This window comes from Vipera berus, assembly GCF_964194415.1.
Source record: "Vipera berus genome assembly, chromosome: 1".
Taxonomy (NCBI): Eukaryota; Metazoa; Chordata; class Lepidosauria; order Squamata; family Viperidae; genus Vipera; species Vipera berus.
In genome coordinates, this window is record NC_138202.1 from 105,501,180 (window position 1) to 105,521,840 (window position 20,661).

At 36.1% G+C, this 20,661-nt stretch overlaps 1 protein-coding gene across 1 annotated transcript in view; it reads right to left on the reverse strand.

The window, feature by feature from the left end:
• The window catches only part of PTPN5 (protein tyrosine phosphatase non-receptor type 5), a gene marked incomplete at its 5' end in the record, with an annotated part of 29,708 nt that extends 14,794 nt beyond the window's left edge, over window positions 1–14,914 (reverse strand). Inside the window, 8 exons of the mRNA XM_081312532.1 lie at window positions 205–342; window positions 825–904; window positions 2,842–2,926; window positions 4,554–4,743; window positions 6,333–6,571; window positions 11,523–11,606; window positions 14,301–14,420; window positions 14,753–14,914. Of these exons, the coding sequence (XP_081168658.1) occupies window positions 205–342; window positions 825–904; window positions 2,842–2,926; window positions 4,554–4,743; window positions 6,333–6,571; window positions 11,523–11,606; window positions 14,301–14,420; window positions 14,753–14,914 (1,098 nt within the window). The remainder of the gene's footprint in view (window positions 1–204; window positions 343–824; window positions 905–2,841; window positions 2,927–4,553; window positions 4,744–6,332; window positions 6,572–11,522; window positions 11,607–14,300; window positions 14,421–14,752) is intronic.
• Between the last annotated feature and the right edge of the window lie 5,747 nt (window positions 14,915–20,661).

Sequence of the window (20,661 nt, forward strand, 5' to 3'; positions counted from 1 at the left end):
GCCTTTTGAAAAAGCACCTTTGGGACGCTCAAGTATATGTTAAAAGTTTTTATTCATCAAACCTTTATACTATATTCCATCTTTTCCTTGATTACTGATGTTACAAAGCAGACTAGTTTTATGAATGGAATCATATTTCATTCAGGAACACACTGAAGGCACAAAACAGGATTAAAAAAATAGAAAAGAGAGATTCAGCATTACCTCATTCATCTCTTCTATATTGGTAATCATGACAATGATTGGAGAATGCTCTTGCCATACCATTCTCCAGAAATCACTGACAGTATTAACTATGGGTCCCTGAGTAGCAATGTACACTTTTTCTTCTCCTCTATAGCCCTAGCAAAAAAACAAAACAAAGACAAGAATCATGAGTGCTGAAATGTACGTATACCTCAGTCCTTCAGTTTTCCCTCAGAAGCTCTTTGGTAAATTAGAAAGAAATATGCTCACTCACTCTTCACATGCAGTGAAACAAATAAGCACAAGTGACATAATTTTGATTTATACAAAAACTAACAGTTCCTATGGCGAGAATTGGTGAGAATTCATTTGAGCTTTATCTGGCACCCCATTTTGGGGCCTGGTTGGATTGTAAAGAATATGATGGTAAAGATGACTGTAATTCACTATCAGAGATTGCTAGCAAGTCACACTTTAAATCACCGCATGTATATTTTACAACTTTTGAGATTTGAATCTATGTCTCTGTCAGCATGTTGGAAGGACTGTAATAACTGGAATTCTGAAACTAGTGAAAAATAACTGAGACCCAACAAAACCACTTCTACAGAAAAATTCTATGGAACTGCCAGTCTTACCCTGATGTAATTAGCATTAATGTAAGAGCTAAGGGGATCGTCTTGATCATCTGAGGTAAGGCACACTCTGCTGTGAGGATCTGGAAAATGGAAAGCAACAATGCTGAGTTATAAACTGGAATGGAAAAAAAAGGTTTTCTCTCTTCCAGCATGAATTGTACAAAAATATTACACAACAGACCCTTAATTTGCAATTGTAGGAACAGTCCAAATGTTTGATTTGAAGAAACACAAGAGAACCCTGATGGTTTTAGCTAAAGGTCTACCTAATTCAGAATTCTGCTTCCCACAGTTACAATACAGATGTCCTGTAGAAAGTATTCATTGCTTTTGCTCACCTACAGCTAACATTCAGTGGGATACAACCCTAGGCTGTATTTAGATGCTATTACTAGTACCCATTAAGAGGCTTAACATCCCTTTCTAATTCCCCTTGGAATCCATATTAGTCAATACTTTTACCACATTTTGTAGCAATGAACAGAACACAGCAATGCTGAAGAAGCAGGGTGCTGCAATACACCTTTTACAATTCAGTATTCTTTCTTATTGCAGAACTAATCATTATTAACGTTGCATGTAGCCTGATCTAAATACCAGTGCAGAGATCTGCTATAATTCTATAGGATTTAATGTTGTGCTGCTTTTGAGCAGTAACGTATTTTTATGAGCTTTCTGAAATAAACCATTTTCATATGGTTAGGATGGAATTTTTGAGACAAAAGGCTTAAAAGAAATTACCCACAACAAATCTGTAAATCTGCAAAAGAAATGCAGTATACATTAGCTGAATTAAAGACTATTATCATTTTTCTTGCTAACTGCAATTAACTATAGCGTTGCAAGAAACTAACTGATCATTAAGTTAAGTGCCTATTTATCTTTCAGTTCTAGCTGGAATGAACATCTATTTTTGAAAACTTTAAATATTTTCTTTTATTTTCAGAATAACGTATTCTGTTTTGTGGGCAACTTGTCTAATTGAAAACTGTTTTTAAGCTTTTTTAAAGAATGAAATTACAATTGTAAAGTGTTAATGCAGATCAAATGTTTCAGTGCACGGATGTATTTCAAACAGAAGAAAAACACATTTCAGGAAGCATTTTAAACAGTTGATATAATTTTTTAGTCCATTTTGTTAAAACAATCAGAACAATGATTGAGACCAGATAAATAGTAAATACCAACATCCAACATAACATTTTCCATATCAGGAAATATAATGCAGTCTAACACTATAACCTTGGACCCTTCCAAAACAGAAATTCTAAAAATTGTAGGAAATAATAAAATCTCAGATGATTTTGACTGATTTATCTCTCAAGCTCTGAGAGGTACTGTAATCACACAACGTTCAAATTGGGAGATTCATACTTACTGCCTGGGAATGTACGTACAGGTAGTCCTCGACTTACAACAGTTCATTTTGTGACCGTTCAAAGTTACAACGGCACTGAAAAAAAAGTGACTTATGACTGTTTTTCACATTTACGACCATGGTAGCATCCCTGTGGTCACGTGATCAAAATTCAGATGCTCGGCAACTGGCATGTATTTATGACGGTTGCAGTGTCCCGGGGTCATGTGATCACCTTTTGCGACATTCTGATGAGCAAAGTCAACGAGGAAGCCAGATGTACTTAATCACCGTGTTACTAAATTAACAACTGCAGTGATTCATTTAACAACTGTGGCAAGAAAAGGTTGTAAAATGGGGCAAAATTCACTTAACATCTGTCTCACTTAGCAACAGAAATTTTGGGCTCACTTGTTGTAAGTTGAGGACTACTTGTATTGCGCTGTTGATCTTAATCCGCATTCTTTGTGGGAGTTTGGTTAAAACAACTCCAAAATGCTTCTGCAACTCAGTGATCTTTCTTGACATTTACAAATAGCTATCAAGTCACCACCACGGCAAATCCCATCAAGTTTAAAACTGTTTGTAAGTTCACAAACATATAAATTAACACATAGTTCAAAATGCTTCAGTACTAAAAATGGATTTCTATGTACTTACTTGGGAGAATTGTTTTGTAGCGATTCTTTCGGACTAAACCTGGAATGTCATATTCCTTTGGATCAATAAAGTTCATTGGGATTTCCTGTTAAAAGATACATCATAAAAATTAACAATTTATTATTATCATTAAATTTTCAACAAGAATTATTGGCAGCAAGAAATTTACTCCAAGACATATTACAATCCTAATAGCTTTTCACTTAAAAAGTGAAAGTGGATTTTTTTTTTAAAAAAAAGAATATTGTAATTGTGGAAACTCATTCAATCCAGATTCAAACCCAGTGAATTGGAGAATTTGAGTACTAAAGGAAATGTGATGGGCCTGTGAGATATATTTAAAGCCCTTTTATTTTAGTTTAATATGAATGGGATTAAAGTACAACATTGTGTTTTTTTCTTATTTTTAGATTTATATTCTATATTTTCTCCAGGAAGAAAAGGCAGTTTATATTGGGGCTCTCCCTTCTCTTTATTAAAATATGCAGCGCACTGCACTGAGACAGAGTGAATTTCTATGGGTGATCTTTTTTATGAACCTGAATCTAACATTCGATATACTAATATTTTGTTCTACTGGAACTTTTTAATAACTTAGTTGATCACTGGATAACCTTATAGGAGCTCAAACTATATAGTTACTCCTCTGCTAAACAGTAAAAAAAATCCTTATGCTTCTGGCTTATCAAATAAATCTATGTTAATTTTATGCACTTCATTACTCAAGATAAGACCAAGGGGGAATGCAAGTCATTAAAAGCACCACTGTACAAATAATAGTAAATCTAATTAATTTAATTTTAATTACTGTATGGTATTTATAAAGGACTGTGTGTGTTTTGATGATGCAGAAGTCCCATCTGGTGATAATACTTTACAAATAAGGCTGGAACGATCTGTTGCAGCAATGCCTACCAGGAAGAAACCTGCAACGTTTCATAAAAACAGGTGCAAGAACTTGTAGGTTTTTTTTGAGTGTGCAATGGATAATATCTAAGTTAAGTTAGTCAATATAGTGAGAGTAAGCATAGGAAATTACATTACCAAGGTATGTTCCCCTCATTCAGCCATTTTTTCCTAGACTTCAAATCACCTTTCCATTCTTTCATAACTTACTACTGGTATATGCCCCAACTCTCCAATAAATGAACAAAAATCTGATTCTGATAGATGCAAGTGCTGCATGCTAATATGGGTTTCTTTTTTGTTGTATATTTATGACATATAGAATGAATGTTTGCTTTTGCTTCCTTTCAAAGCTGTTCGGCCGGGCCAAGATCTTGTCTCCTAAAACTGTTCATATTTCCTCCCTATTCAGCCATAGCTGGGATATATTTTAAAACTTTCAAAATGCAGACATTGATTCAAACAGCAAGTTAAAAGTACATGCTGAATGCTGTCCTAAAAGGAAGGTTGTTTCCAGAAATCCATGGATGAAATGAGGGGGTGGGGAAGTGTCGAGCCATCCTTGAAATATTTCCAAATCTAGATTCAGGGCACCAAAAACATCTTTTCCTTTCTTCTAACTAGATTTTCTCCAGAGATTAATGAATTTATTTTTTTAAAAAAATGCTTTTGTTTTAAATTAATGCAGTCGATTTCACTGAATATTATATTTTTCTTCAGATCACTATGAGCACTGATATGCTCCAGTATGGGGCAGTGCTAATAGAAACACTTTATTTCTGAAACGGGGGCACCAAAATACTTACAAAAAATTCTGCCTGGAGAACAAAAGAATCTAAAGCTTTCTTGTGCAGTTCCTCTTCTGAGAGAATGTTTGATGCTTTCTGGAGGTATTCTTGAGCTGACTGTTCCCTGGGAGACATGATATAGCCAAACCCTTGTTCAGTACAGCCAGGAGTACACATGTCCAACGTGAGCGAAACATTTGAACCTCGCCTGGACATACAGAGGTAACCGTTAATGGCTATGAAACAAATCAACATGAATCACTCACTTCCCTTATTTGTATGATGTTCACCCCGAGATCCAGATAACATGAAAAATTCAAGATGTATCTTCACAATCTTTTTCATTCTTCTGGATCTATTGTATTACATTTCCTTTCACATACGGTACATCCAGTCAATAAACTATGACCAGGTTAGCTGGGACCTGTAATCAAATACATCTAGCAATCACCAAAAATTAATTCGGTAGTCCTCATTGGGAACGGCAATTCCATCATGGAGAGACACGGTCCTAAAGTGAGAAATCACATGACTCCACTGGCTTACAACCACCAGTTCGCGTTGCAGTTGTTAAGTGATTCACATGCAGTTGTTAAGCACAAGTCGTAACTGTGACTTGTGACTTTCTGACAGTTTCCTCTCTGATTTTGCTTGTTGGAAGGTAGCAGTGAAGCTATAAAATGGGGATCATGTGACTTTGAGTCAAAATTGTGCACTCGTTACCAAATACCCAAATTGTGATTATATGACTGTGGGGACACTGCGATGACTGCAACTTCAAGAACTGGTGATATATGTTTCCTTGTTCAGTGCTGTTATAACTTTGAACAGTCATTGAGTTAAGTGATCACTATGCAAGGACTACCTGTTATTATATTATCCTTCTGAGTTTAGAATATTGAAATTTGATGCTACTTAAGAGAGAAAAACATTCCAGCTAAAACAAATAATTCAATTTAATAAAGAAGGTTAGCCTAACACTACGTTGGCTAGAAAATATTGGAATGGAGATTCACACTCCTGGAACACAGGTCAGGGAAAAACCTATTTATTTATTAGAAGAATAACAGACAATATAATAATTTACATCCCTTATTTCAAAATATCGTCAAGGGCTTTAGATCCACAAATAGAATTACCTTTTCTTCCTTTTCTAAGATTATTTTTTGATTTGCCTTGAAGACCAGAGCTACAGAGACCTAGAAGATGATAACCTCCCTGTCTAAGGTTTTTCTCAGATCATCCATCCCAGCAAAAGAAAAGAGGCATGAATGCAACATGCACTGTTTTTTTTCCATGCATGGCATTCCCATGGAGATAATGGTGAGATTTAGACTAGTAGAGGAATGACTATAATAGCTGAGAAAGCTGACATGAGGATAGGGTTAAATAACCCTCTCAAATGACATATTCTTGCTTCCAAAGCAATCTTTTACTGCCAATGATTATCAAACCAAATCAAAAACTGTGGGAAAAGCACCAATGGCAAACGAACTCTATAAATAACAAATGGATCGTTTTCTTCCAGTAAGTAAAAGTAGATTTACTTTTGTTCAATAGCCAGAAAATTCAACACTTTAACAAGGTTAATACAGTTTGAGAAATCCATAACAGCTTCATAGAGTATATTGATAAATATTTATTGGGAATTAATTAATGATTGAGCTGAGGGGGAAGCTGCTTATTTTTTTTAAAGAAAATTAAGTTTATTTGGTCCAAATTAAGTTGATTGTTCATAATGGCTAAGCTTCCCCTGCCTGCGATCAGCTGATTGCATTCCTTCACGTGCTACCTTACCTTTCCTGCAGCCCTACAGATTTAACTGTAAGAGTTGCTGGATCTGTTTCTGCTTTTATATCCATCACACAGTCAAAAACAGGTGACTCTGGTACAGGATCTAAATCAAGGAAGTCATCATCGTTTTTGTCTTCCGTCCATTCAGAGTAAGTGAACGATGGTTGACGGCTTACAGACTGTCGCCTGTCCTCTTGGAGGGGAAATGGGGATTCTGGAGGAGCCGTCACAAGACGCCAAACCTATGGGAAAATAAACTAGACTGCATTTAATGCTCTCTAGAGAGAAAGCCTACGGGTTCTGCTGAAGAGAACAGGGAAATGCTATGCAGCGCCTCTGTATGTCACAAGAGAAAGGTCCACTATACTGTAGTTTTGCACTCAAGGTGGAAAGCTTTACGCCTAGTACTTTCCCCAGTAGAATTACCACTGAATACAGTGGAAACCCTGGAAAATGCTTACATGTATTTTACACAGGGATCCACTGTCATAAGATGCACAACCACCACCACAAATGAACTAGGTCATTACCAGGAACCGTTCTTGGATTCTGAAAACAACTTTTTCTCCATTGACAGGGACGAAGGCTTCTTGAAATAGCGCTTCCTTATGACTTAATCCAATTTTTAAAATCTCTGATGAGATGATTTTTACATTATTTCAAAAATCTGCAAAAACCAGTAGAACCAAAAAGGAACAGAGGGGTAAAGAAATATGTGTGTAAGCATCTTTGCAAGAAATGCAGCATTCAAATAACTTCCAATTCCATCAATAATTATTCTGTTTCCACCCAAAACCTGACATTAGGAACAAGGCTGGGTTTAATCAGGAAAAGGGATAAGGATAGGCAGACTTTGAGGGGGGGGGAACTGCCCTATTTTAGAAGTGTGCATGAATCCTCTTGACTTCTTTTTCAGTGAATCCATGGTTCCCTGCTGACTTTTCCCCATAGTTCAGCTGCCGGCTGGGTAGAGGAAAGTATGTTCCACGTTCTACTTCTCTTTTGTTATTTATATAAAATCACTGCATTAAAAAGGTACATACTACTGTACCCTTAGGTTAAGGGGTGGGGGGAATCAGCTCTTTATTTCCCGGCCATTGATTTGTTTCTGATTTCATTATCAAGTTTTTTCCCCTTCTTTTTAGGCATCTGTTTGTGTGCAGTTTTTTTAACTTTACCCCGGAACTTTTTTTAGCAAATACAGATTGGGGATGTTTTGTTTATATGCTCTCATAATCACACTTAACCCTCAACTCCATCTAAAAGTAAAGAGAAAGGAACGGCAAAATAATTGTACCCTGGATACACACTGAAGATGACCTGTATGATAAATGTATACCAGGTTTAATTTAGCGGTTTCCCCTCCACCAAAACTGGATAATGGTCACTGTGGAGGAGTTGAAGATTCGGTGAACAATTTCTCCCTCTAATGTGTATTTGGAAGAATGCATTGCCATTTAAAAGGCTTTAAGGTTCTACTATAAATACTTCCTAAATCTTGCAGTCCTTTCCGATTTGATGCTAAATGAAGTGTGTGCTATTGTGTGCAGTTTTTTTTAACCTTACCCCTGAAACTTCTTTTAGCAAACACAGAATAGGGATGTTTTGTTTATATGCTCATAATCACATTGAACACTCAACTCAAGAAAGCAATTACATGACCAAATTAACACTCAGATTTATTGTAAACAAAGATCTTATTTCACTTAGCACAGAGGTCCCTAACCTTGGCCACTTTATGACTTGTGGCTGAGGAATTCTGGGAGTTGAAGTCCACAAATCATACAGTGACTTAGCATATATTCTATTTCTTATACTGACTCTGGATATAGAGTGGATACATGCTAGAGTAATAAGAAATCAGCAGTCATTCGTACAACTTCTCCCTTTTATACCTTATAAAAATTGGTCTCTACAGTAACTGGACCACTGAAATCAATGAAGAATTATATTGTACTACACCTGTAGTCCCCTTCATGGATTACTGCCTTGTCGTGGTGAAGGGGCTTGCGTAATTCAGTGAAGCTATGAGCTATGCCGTGCAGGGCCACCCAAGACGGACAGGTCATAGCAGAGAGTTCTGACAAAATGTGATCCACTGGAGAAGGAAATGGCAACCCACTCCAGTATCTTTGCTATGAAAACCCCATGGACAGTACCAAAAGGCAAAAAGATATGATGCTGGAAGATGAGCCCCTCAGGTCGGAAGGCGTCCAATACCTAATGAGAAAGAAGGACTCACTGGAGAAGAGCCTAATGCTGGGAAAGATTGAGGGCAATAGAAGAAGGGGACGACAGAGAATGAGTTGGCTGGATGGAGTCACGGAAGCAGTAGGCGTGAGCTTAAATGAACTCCAGAAGATGGTAGAGGACAGGAAGGCCTGGAGGAACATTGTCCATGTGGTCGTGATGGGTCGGACACGACTTCGCAACTAACAACAAAACACCTGTAGTTACTACAAAAATGGCCTAATTTTAAATGCCTTGTAGAAAAATGCAGAGCATTCTATTTATTGTCCTGCCATCATGTAGGTTAAAATATATCAGTAGTCCTGATTTTTTAATTGCTTTTCCTAAATAAAGTTTACCTACATGAATATTTTTTGTAGGAAACAATATTACTCAAAGGGAAATTATTTCTCTGATATAGTTTTTACTGTTTTTAACAGATAAAACATTCTTAACTCCATATTAACTCTTGTGATGTTTACCATTGTTTATTCAAATGTGAATATTTTCGGAACATAATCTGACATGGGTGGATGGTTTGTTTGTTTTTTAATAAGGAAGCCTTCTTTCCTCTTCCTCTATCTCAAATTAAGAGTAATACAGATAGTCCTCAATTTAGAACCATTCTTTTAGTGACCGTTCGAAGTTATAACCGTACTGAAAAAAGTGACTTATGACCATTTTTCATACTTATGACCATTGCAGCATCCCCACGGTCACGGGATCAAAATTTGGATGCTTGACAACTCACTCATATTTATGAGGGCTGTAGTGTCCCGGGGTCATGTGATCACTTTTTGTGATCTGTTGACAAGCAAAGTCAATGGAGAAGCCAGATTCACTTAACAACTGTATTACTAACTTAGCAACTTAACAACTGCAATTTTTTTTAATCCCATTTATATCCCACCCTTCTCCAAAGACTCAGGGCGGCTTACAATTTAAAGCACAAATCAATGTGCTTAGCAATAGCCTTCATTCTATGTATATGCCTGCTTATTAGGGCTTTCGGGTCCCCCCAAGCGGCATTATTACAAAATCAGCTTATTGCCCCCAACAATCTGGGTCCTCATTTTACCTACCTCGGAAGGATGGAAGGCTGAGTCAACCTTGAGCCTGGTGGGATGCGAATCTGCACTAATTGCAGGCAGCTGGTGTTACTTAAAGAGGCATTAGCCCACTGCTCCACCAAGGCTCCACCAAGGCTCCACCAATGCTTTTTGCCCCATTTTACAGCAAAATGGAGCAAAATGCACCTAACAACTATCCTGGTAGCAACAGAAAGGCTCAATTGTGGCTGTAAGTCAAGGGCTACTTATACATAAATAAGCTTTAGACAGCAATATAAAATAACCTAGGCTAATTAGACTAATCAGCTGACCCCATCTCCCCCTGTGCTTCCTGCTCCTCTTTCTCCTATATTTTAATTCATATTATTGTACTTTCCTAGTTTATTTTTATTGTTTCATTGCTTTGCTACTCTTATGTTTCCGTGTATTATTTTTTCCCATTTTGCTGTTTTAAGCCACCCAAGTAGCCCCACGGCGAGATGAGCAGCAAATGATTTTAACAAATAAATCAGAATAAATCTGTAGTTGACTTAACATTTAGCATTCCTGAAACTCAGGTTGTAATTTTTGGTCATACATATTTAAGCAAAAATCCCTTTGCACTTGATGGAACATATTTTGTCTAGTTTCAATCAGAAGCTTCCTTAAATTCATTTTATGTAATTAGTCATGGTGAACCTGGTAGGGTGGAGCATGGACAGAGGAGACTGTAAGAAAGGAAGGATCAGCCTAGGAACTGTATAGCCATTTCTGAAACACTGGCTTCCATAGCAGATGTGATTCAGTTGCAATAAAATCTGGCCAATTTAACAAAACACACTGCCTTGCATATTGTGGAACTCTCAAGAAAATCAGAATAATGGAAGTTTTGTTACTTGAAATATAAGGGAGCTTCACAAATACTGAATACTGAAAATATGAAATAGTAGTGTATGGGGGAATTTTAAACTATATATTCTAAATATTCAAGATATGACAAATCTAGGTTCTTCTCTATAAAGTAGGACGACTAAGGAACATTTTAATTGTATAAATTAGGCTGGTTCCGGTTTCTACTTAACACTTACCGATAATAACTTTACACAGTCTAGTATTTTCATAACTTGGCTGATTGTATGAACTATTGAATGTAAAAACTTCAAATATTTTGCTAATATTGGTGTACACTGTAAGAACCTTTCCCTGTACTTTTTTATTACTTACTGATGTTCTTAATTAAAAATTAAATAGGAAAAAAGTGTGGAACTCTATAGAAAATTCAGTTGGACTAATCCCACTGTTCTTATTCTGTGTTTGCGCTACAACAGGGAGTATCTCATTGTAGAAGTGGTTTGAACCTTTTACAGTTCACTGTCAATTTAGAAGCTCATCCTTTGCATTTTAATATGCACGATTAGCCTGCTCTACAGTAGTAGCTTATTATTTGATCAAACAATAAATCTGGTGAATAAGAGCTTTGCAAAGAGCAAATTAACTGTACAGCAAAGCTATTGCTAAGCACATTTGATTTGTGCTTAGATTGTAAGCCGCCCTGAGTCTTCGGAGAAGGGCGGGATATAAATGGGATTAAAATAAATAAATAAATAAATAAAGCTAATCTTACTACCCACATCAGTCCTCTTATTGGGATAACTAATTACCCTCTTTAGTAAATTATTTTTTTAAAAAACCACTTCTTTTTGCAAAAGTAACAGAGGGCACCCTACAATTGTCTAATTCCCAGAATCTATCAGAGTATAATGTTTATGGGAAAGTACACATACATTTCTAGGGCTTATTTAAGTTTATTTTTCACCATATGTACCAGTAGAACAGTCTAAGGAAACTCAGAAATTATTCATTTATTCAGCAAACTCTTCAACTGAAATTAAATGCTTCCGAGATGTCAGCTTACCAATGTTGTTACGAGTAGCAAGCCAAGGAAGAACAGAGACAGCAGAAGGTGAGACACTGTGATGCCTTCATCCCTGATCAGATTCTAAGGAAGAATATAAGCCTATAGTTATTTTAGGGTAGTGAAAGACCCAGAGAGGCATGCAAGAAAATGCAGGAAATTGTTCTGAAGGTGGCTCTAAAATTATGTAAATCGTTTAAAATTTTTTGACCCAACATTTAACAATTCAAACTTGAAAATAACTGATTTTTCTCACTCATTAAAATAAAAACTTTTTGGCAGTTCAACAAACTACAGCACATGCTCTCCTGGATAATTAGGGGCTACTTAAGTCATTTATGATGTTATGAACTGATTCAGAAAAAACAATGTTATTGAAAAAGTGAAATTATGAGTTTCTGAAATATGATCAAAAATGAGAAGAAATCAAGGAAAGGATAAATGTCAAAAACTTGCTACTTTCACAGGTGTGGTAATTAAGCATGCTTTTCTTGACTTCTGAAATAGATAATGGAAGGTTCACTCTATAGAGAAAAGGTCCTGAGATGAGACAATGGCTAAGGCTTAACTTCTGAAGAAGGTACAATTTGCAACTTTAAAAAGGGCTGTAGTTTGCCACTCCTTGGAGGTCTTCTTCAAACCCAGACACCCTTCATAATTATTGCCCAAGCTATAACCTACTTTTGGTCACTGGACAATTCTGGAGTATGCTGGAAAAAGATGATCTAAATTCCTTGGAATCCAGACCCAAACTTTGGCATAGGGCAAAGACAGCATTGATCACTCCTGTGAATTAATTTTTGACATTAGTCCACTCCCAAGAGAGCATCTCTGTTCAGCACAAGTCATTTGTCTTTGTTACCATTCCTCCTTGACTTCTGAAAGCAACTTGAGAATAGACTTCTGTTGAGTGAAGAATTTGTCTCACGTTCTTGAGTTCTATTCTTGAAAAGGTAAACCAGACCAAGAAACATGCCACATAGGCTTAAAATTATTTTTATTTAGATGGGCTATAGTAAGAAAATTTACTTGTTGCCTTGATCATTGATTTTCCTCTCTTACCAAGACCATCCTCTTTATTCTCTACAGAATCACTTCCATCATCATTGCTACTCCTAAGATTAGCCAGAAATAGAGCAGTAAAGAAGAACTAGACCATGTGGTAGGGGCAAAGCTCTAAGAAGTTTTGGCAGCTTCTCCAGTTCTCATTGCTGGCCACTGTCTTGTAAATCTTCTGTGTGGTTTGGTCCTACTGCTGCAATAGGAGCAACAGCAGCATCAGGAAACAAAAATCTGCATGTCTCTCCTCTTATTCTTCTCTCATCCATCCATCATTTGGCACAGGAGGAGGCTTAGCACCTGACTCTCATTCACCCTATCTATGTGACCCCTGCCTGAAAGATTCGTCTCAAGGGACCAGAGAGCTCTATTTACATTCCTGTTAGCAGCTAAAGCTCCATACTTCTAGGGAGAAGAGGGTAAAAGATAAATCGTAATTGCTCCAGTTTAGGTCCTAAAGGCACAATGAGAAGTAATGGATGGAAACTAATCAAAGAGAGAATCAACCTAGAATGAAGGAGAAATTTCCTGGCAGTTAGAAAAATTAATCAGTAGAATGACTTGCCTCCAGAAGTTGTGGGTGCTCCAACACTGGAGGTTTTTAAGAAGAAATTAGACAATTACTTGTTTGAAATGGTAGAGGGTTTCTTGCTTGAGCAGAGGGCTGGACTGTAAGACTTCCAAGGTCCCTTCCAACTCTGTTATTCTGTTATAAGTCTATTGCTAATGTTCTTTTTGTAACACATTGCTGTCTACAAAGAAAATGAGTCCTGCAACTATAGTGGCAAAAGATGTACAATTAGAGTTTGGAGAAAGGAAGTGATTACGATAGGACTGCCAATCTGTATGGTGGCATAAGGCCAATAAAAGAGAAGAAATGAGTCATAGCCAAGAGCAATGAATAAAGAAAAGGGACTCAGCTTAATAAGGATCTAGCAATAGCTCAGAGCACTCCAATCTATTAAATCTTTACAACACATCATAGAAAATGCAATCCGATTATACTTTATATTATCATTGTGATACAGTGTCCAGATAGTTTTCCTGAACTGACATAACTCAGGTATGAATAAAGCAGGAGTAAAACATTTTTTACACAAGGAGTAAAACTATTGCATTTATCTTATATACTGATCTATGAAATCAGGATGTGCATTGGGTTTTTTAAGAAGTTCAGGAAATTATAATAAGTTATATTCAGTCATGACTGATGAAATTTTTCTTTCACTCTGGTACCCCCTTAACAGACCCAGATCTGCGCAGAAGGATATTTTGAAATGGATCTGGAAAGCACACAGGATACAGTGAGGAAGGTGGGGCAGAAACAAAAGGGAAGTACTATTTGCAAATAGAAATTCAGTCATGTGATGTTGAATGTAGCTTAAGAGCTTCTGATTCCAAACATTTTGAGAAAAGGGGAATAAATGACAAATGTTCATTCAAATCAAATATTCTTTCCTGTCTTTTATAAACATTGTGGTGCACTTAGCAGGAAATATTATGCAATTTCCATTTGTTCAATGAGGTCTGTACACTGCTAATGTCAAGTTCAGAACTGCTCCTTTATTCATCATTTAGCTAGGGAAGCTATTCATAATCTAGAACAAACACTACTTTATGTATTACATCCATTTTAATATTTTATCCAAGAAGATATTAGCACTACCAAGTAGATCATTGATACCCCACATTGAAATATACTGAAATCACCAAACATACCTGGTTAGAATTTGAATCCAACTGTTGTGATGGAAGAAATAAGTTGGGCAAGACAGCCAAAATATCATGAACAGCTGGGATGGTCTCACATCCACCACACCAAAACATAAAGAAGAAAACCTGTGGTTTAAACAGATAATGAATAGTGAGGTTACTGCACTTTTTAAATGCTAAATAGCAAATCCAAGACTTCAATTAATAATCTTTTATTTATAACCATGACTATTTTTAAAGCACAGAGGCTTTTTGCAGCTGCAAAATTAACTTGAATAAAAAGACTTGAGTTACCTGATGTAACACGGCACATCTTTTGATTTAATTTCAGCTATATCAGCATTTATGACGTGGGAAATCTGCCCCTAAAATGTATGAATCTAAAAAAAACAAAAGCAATGTTTTCCTTCTCTTTTGTCCGAAAGCAATGTCCATCCCAATTAAGATGGAATCCTTACCAAGAACAGTGAGAGGATAAAGAGATACAGATTTCCGCCTGTTGCCATCCCATTCCACCAGGTCACCCAGCGATGGTATGGAGACACTTCAACCCTTTTCAGAGGTGGTTCTGTCTGGCTTTGTCCTTCGGGCTGGCCATCTGTTCCATTCAGTGGTTCCATTTCTGCTGGCTTGGAAATACCTTCAGAAATAAAAATGATACAATCAGGAAATAAGTACCTATGTGTCTCCCATGTTCCCACAGAAGCAACACAGAATGCACAATCAATTCTGAAGGTAAAATTACTACATGCCAAACTAGTAATCACGATTCTTAAATGTACTAGTAGGATGCCATGGAAAGCCTGGCTACCTTTCTTAGAAAAAAGGAGACTGGAAACAGTGCTGCACTTTTTTTTTTTGTCCTAGAGCAACAAAACTGGGGTTTTCCCTTGCTTCCCTTAATCACTTGGACTGATTTAAAACCTATGCATTCAGTCTTTGATTTTTTTTCTGATTTGATACACTGTAAAAGATGAAAGCATTCATTATTTAACAAATTAAGGAATTGGTTTTAATTTCTTAAACCTTTTACAAAGATTATTTAAGGACATCATTTCAAGATGCTCATGAAGAAAGTTATCTGAAAGTATTTCATGGGCTCCACAGTATTCACTTCAAAGCAGTTATGGTTTTTATATAGCCTCATCGAACTATGCCTACTGGGAAACTGAACATACCACACATATATGGAGCTTTGACACCATTGTGAAAATGAAGCATTTCTGAACCATAACCTAATAATATTCCCCAACACTAATGCCAATTTCTAAGAGCAAAGCAGCTACACTGCTTCACTTTGATTTATTTCAGAACATGCCTTCTTTGGCTATTTTGAACTGCTGGAAGAAGACTTGGCAATGAGGAAGAATGACGTGAGTCTTCAGGACAAACCATGTCTCCTCACTGCTGTCTCAGCTATGTGGTAGAACTGTTTTCAGGCAAATCCAAGCTATAAATTCAAGAAAATATGTGTTATGTATGTTTAATTTGAATTTCAATTTGGGATTCGGCCACAACTCTGTGTGCCTAAGACTGTGATCTTGCAGTGAAATGAAGCTTGGTAAGATTTTATACCCCACCAGATTCACTTCTGAGCAAGCTCACAAAAGGTTCAACTGTAAGTCTTGGAATGAAACCCAACCACTACTTCTTCTGTAAATGCACCAACAAATCCAAGAACATCGTTCTCAAGCCACACATTTATTTCACAATAAAGAATAACAGTTAGTTTCTACCTAAAGATCAAAGATACATAATTCACAATGGCATTAGTATACTTTCCCCCCCCCCTCCAAAATCCATTATTAAAATATGTGTGGGTTACACACAAAAATGGATTGTGACTACCACAAAGGGAATCTGCTTGTTAGAAATTATCAACCTGAAATTAATATTGGCTAGAAATACAAATAAAGATTTCCTCTTCTCAGCTGAATCCATTTTCATTTTAATATGCTGAACCTTCTGCCTGAGTTCTCAGCCCTCTTCTCCTACCCATTCCCTCCCACAGATGGCCCCTTGCCCTGTCTGAGCAAACTGAAGAGAAGCCATGTGCTAAAACACTGGAGGAGAAGGCTTGATTTTAAACAGTCTCCGGTGAGTCACTATGTCTTTCCACACATTAATTTCCACATTGCGCCCACTCAGTCCAGCTGTCATTTCATATGGAATAAGAGATGGGGCAAGTAAAGCAACATTTTCCATTATTTAAGAGAGGATGGCTTTTATGACACAGCGACATCTTAGCCAAGAGGATAGGCAGAAGAGGAGTGACTATAGCTTTCGTGCCTGGTTACGTATTATGCTAGTCTTTCCCGACCTCCAGACACATCAAAAGTACAGATGTATAATTATCAATCCAAATGACCAATTCTGGGGGCTGCACATGCATCTGGCTGAGGTAGGCTCCTTTGCACACATAGGTAGACTTTTCCAAGCAGTGACTAAGGACATAGATGAAGCATTACCACCTGACAGCCTTGCGGCATTCTAGCTTAGCAAACTATGAATGTACAGACTATGCTATCAACTCCCACATTTTCCTACCACTTTCTTAATTCACGTTGTCCTGTAAAGAAGATGAAAGGGGAAAAAAACTTTCTTCTGATTGCCTTCTATGGAATCATAAGGGAAAGAATTTCTTCTATAAAAGATCATGTGATCATATTCCCAGTTAAGATAAATGAAAAAACAAGAGCTTTCCTCTACAAATAATACAATATTATAGAAAGAAGCTTGCTGTCAAGATGTCTTCTTCCCAGCAGACTGGCACAGAGAAATACAAGTACAGGTAGTCCTTCGCCTATGACCACCACTGAGCCCAAAACGTATGCTGCTAAATGAGAAATTTGTTAAGTAAGTTTTGCCCCATTTTATGACTTTTCTTCCCACATTAGTTAAATTGTGGCAGTTGCTAAATTAGTAACATGCTTAAGTGAATTTGGCTTCCCCGTTTACTTTGTCAGACGGTTGTAAAAGGTGATCACATGACCCCAGGGCACTGGAACAGTCGTACATGTGAGTCAGATGCCATGCATCTGAATATAAATCACATGACCATGGGGCAGGCTGAAAAGGTTGTGTGAAAAATGGTAATAAGTCACTTTTTCCAGGGCCTTTGTTACTTCAAACGGCCACTAAATGAACTGTTGTAAGTTGAGGTCTACCTGCAGTATAGTGTTTCACTCTGAAGGACATTTAAACCATACTTGTATAGTTAAATATGCAAGAAAACATGTAGCTTCAATTTTACAAAGGAATCTGGGATGTAATTAATCTGGAGACTTCAAGTGACATGTTGTCATAGAATGGAGCATTTTGTACTTAAAATGTTTCCTAACCATGCCTTTATTAATAGTAAACAGCATGTAGAAGAAACAGCTGTGAACATCTGAGGTTGAATCTTTAGACAGAGCCAAAATAAAAGCATACAACTTAAGTAGTGCTCTCAATTTAGCTTACAGACCAGGTTTTTTTAAATTGTTCACAACAGTTCAGTAAAGTAGAGTAGACTAAATGAAAAATACAGTGAAGTATCAATTATAATGACTTAAAAGTAGTATGACCCCAATCAGAGGAATATCTGTTGGCATTGTACATGTCTATGATTACTGAACAAAAAATCTCACTTGTCTTCATTTTAAACACAATCCAGGAGAAAAATTTAAAATTTGAGTGTAACTCATATATCAACAGCAAACAAAACTTATACCAAACAAAAAAAACCTCTATATAACTTTTCCAATAAGCAAAGACACCAGGCAAAGTTGACCACTTTCTCTCTTATTATTTGAAATTGCTTTAGACGTTTTAGCGACACAAATACTTAGGATTAAAGTGCAAGGAGAAGAATAAAAGTTGAAATGCTATGCAGATGATGTAGTACTAATGTGCCATTATTCAATTACAGAGAATTATAAGAAAGTTCATGAAAATAAATATAGACTTTGGTGAATTCTCCAGATATAAAAGCAGTAAAGAGAAAATGAAGTTAATAACGAGATATTTAATCCCAGAAGAAGATGACTTTATGAAAAAGAATCTGGATATGGGATAAGAAAAACAATATTTAGGTCTCTGTTTGACAGGAACTAATAAAAGTCATATAGTATTTCAGAACAATTATAATAAATTATGAAAATAAATTTTAAAAGAACCTTGGAAAAACTTAAAACTTTCTTGGGTGGGATTTATTGCAACAGTAAAAATGAACTAACAAATTGGATAAAATCCAAAACAGAACTTCGATTATAGAAGAAGCCAGCTTAGCCAATGGACTTCATCGGTCTTTATGCTGAAAGGGAACAAAAGAAGAAAACAATTTGAAAGGAAGTTTGATTAAAAAATATATGGAATATTTTAAAATCAAAAAGAAGTCCAGCAAGTTCTCCATTATCATCATCAAATATCATTGACTTTAAGGATAACTATTGTAAGAAAGATTTAATCATACAGGCCAATATCAAGATTCAGGAAACATAGGAGGAACTATTCAAAGAAGGTAGGAATTTGCTTGATGTATTTACAAATTGCTGGAAGACTAAAAAGTGATCTCAAAAATGAAGGAGGTATTTTGAAAAAAATCATGGAATTTGTAACTCATACAAAACTAAGATCACCTATTAGGAAAAATAAATGAATGGTTATTGAAATATGACATAAAGATGGAACAAATAAAAAATATGACAATGAGGTTAATGGTAATGCAGTTGCAATAATAAGGACCATGGAAAAAATTAATAAAATTTATCCCAAGTTATAATTTAAGGGAAAATTGGTAAAAATGTTTACAGATGATACAGTATATAAATCCATCAATAATCATCAAGTTAGATAAATCATAGAAAAACAAATATTAGAAATGCCATAACAGAGAATGAACTTTTTATCCTATGTGGTAGTTGTGTAAAAGAATTCAAAAGTACTGGGGAAAAAGACATCAACATATTCAGAAAATCCTAAAAATATTTTAACTAAAAATACAAAGATTCTTGTTAGGTGAAATATCACAATTTACTAAGATAAATGCTGACAGTTAGAAAAGCTAATCTGGTACAACAATGGGGAAATAAAGGAACTTTGTTGATTATATCAGATTGGGACAATAATATTGGAGAATATGCAGCAATGACAAAACTACCATAGTATATAGTATATATTCATAATAGAATAGTATATATTCATAATAGAAGCTCAACCAATTTAATTAAAAATGGCTCCTGTATATATTACATATTATATAGCAGGGCAAATTTAGGCACTTGGAATATGATTTTGAAGGAAAACAAGGTAAGATCAGTCAAAACTAATAGGACAAGTAGATTCTAGCAATAATCTTTCATTTTTAATGGAAAATATATTTAGTTTGTGTTCAGCATAAACAGAAGGGAAAGGGCAAATGTACTTCTGGAAAGTTTTTCGTAATATTTTTATAAATATCTTATATATGCTTAGTAATTGTTCCCTTTGTGTTATTATCCAGTGTAGACTGTGTTTTCCTTTGTATTTCATTGTTATAAGAACAAAAATATCTTCCTTTTTTTTAAAAAAAAGAGTCTATTTTCTCAGCGAAGTTCATAGCCAGGTAGACTGCCCATTCCAACTTACGATGCATCATGTTAAGTGGATCTAGCCAACTATACCTTACCCGCAAAACCACTGTGAAGTAAATTGCAGCCCTCTGCAATGTGTGAACCCAATCAACATGTCCATGGGGTGAGTGAAACAGGTATACAATATAAAATTGTTTTATTAGAGATAGAAAGTAGAGTCTTAGAACTGATATTACAAACTGTCTGATTCAAATATTGATGTCAACATAAGCCTCCCTGTTAGTAGAAGGGATGGCTCTTAGGACAATGAGTGTGTAGACACCAAAGTCATTATATATCTCTAATATGCAAAGTTTAATTTTGTCCAGCCACTATTTGGTATCCAGCCACAACAAAGCTGCTGCTAGAACAGACTGGGAGGCAAGTTATCATGATATAGTACCATCCTCACAACAGAACACTAGTTTTTCATGTCCCAGGAATATGAAAGAAATTGAAAGACGGGTTGCATAGTTTAAAGGATCCTGCAATCCAGTCTCTACTTACCCTGCCTTATTGTCTCTAGAGCACGGGTGTCAAACTTGCTGTGTCACGTGACGTGTCATGACATATCATGACTTTTTTCCCCATTGCTGGAGCTGGGTGGGCACGGCCTCCGCATTATGCAACCAGCCCAGTCCAGCAGTTTTGACACCCCTGCTCTAGAGGAATTTGCTAAAAATAATTATTTTATTAAAGATTGCAATTAAAAAGATAAAAAACTAATGCAAACTAAACAGATATAAAAAATTTAAATGAGAAGATAAAAACTACAG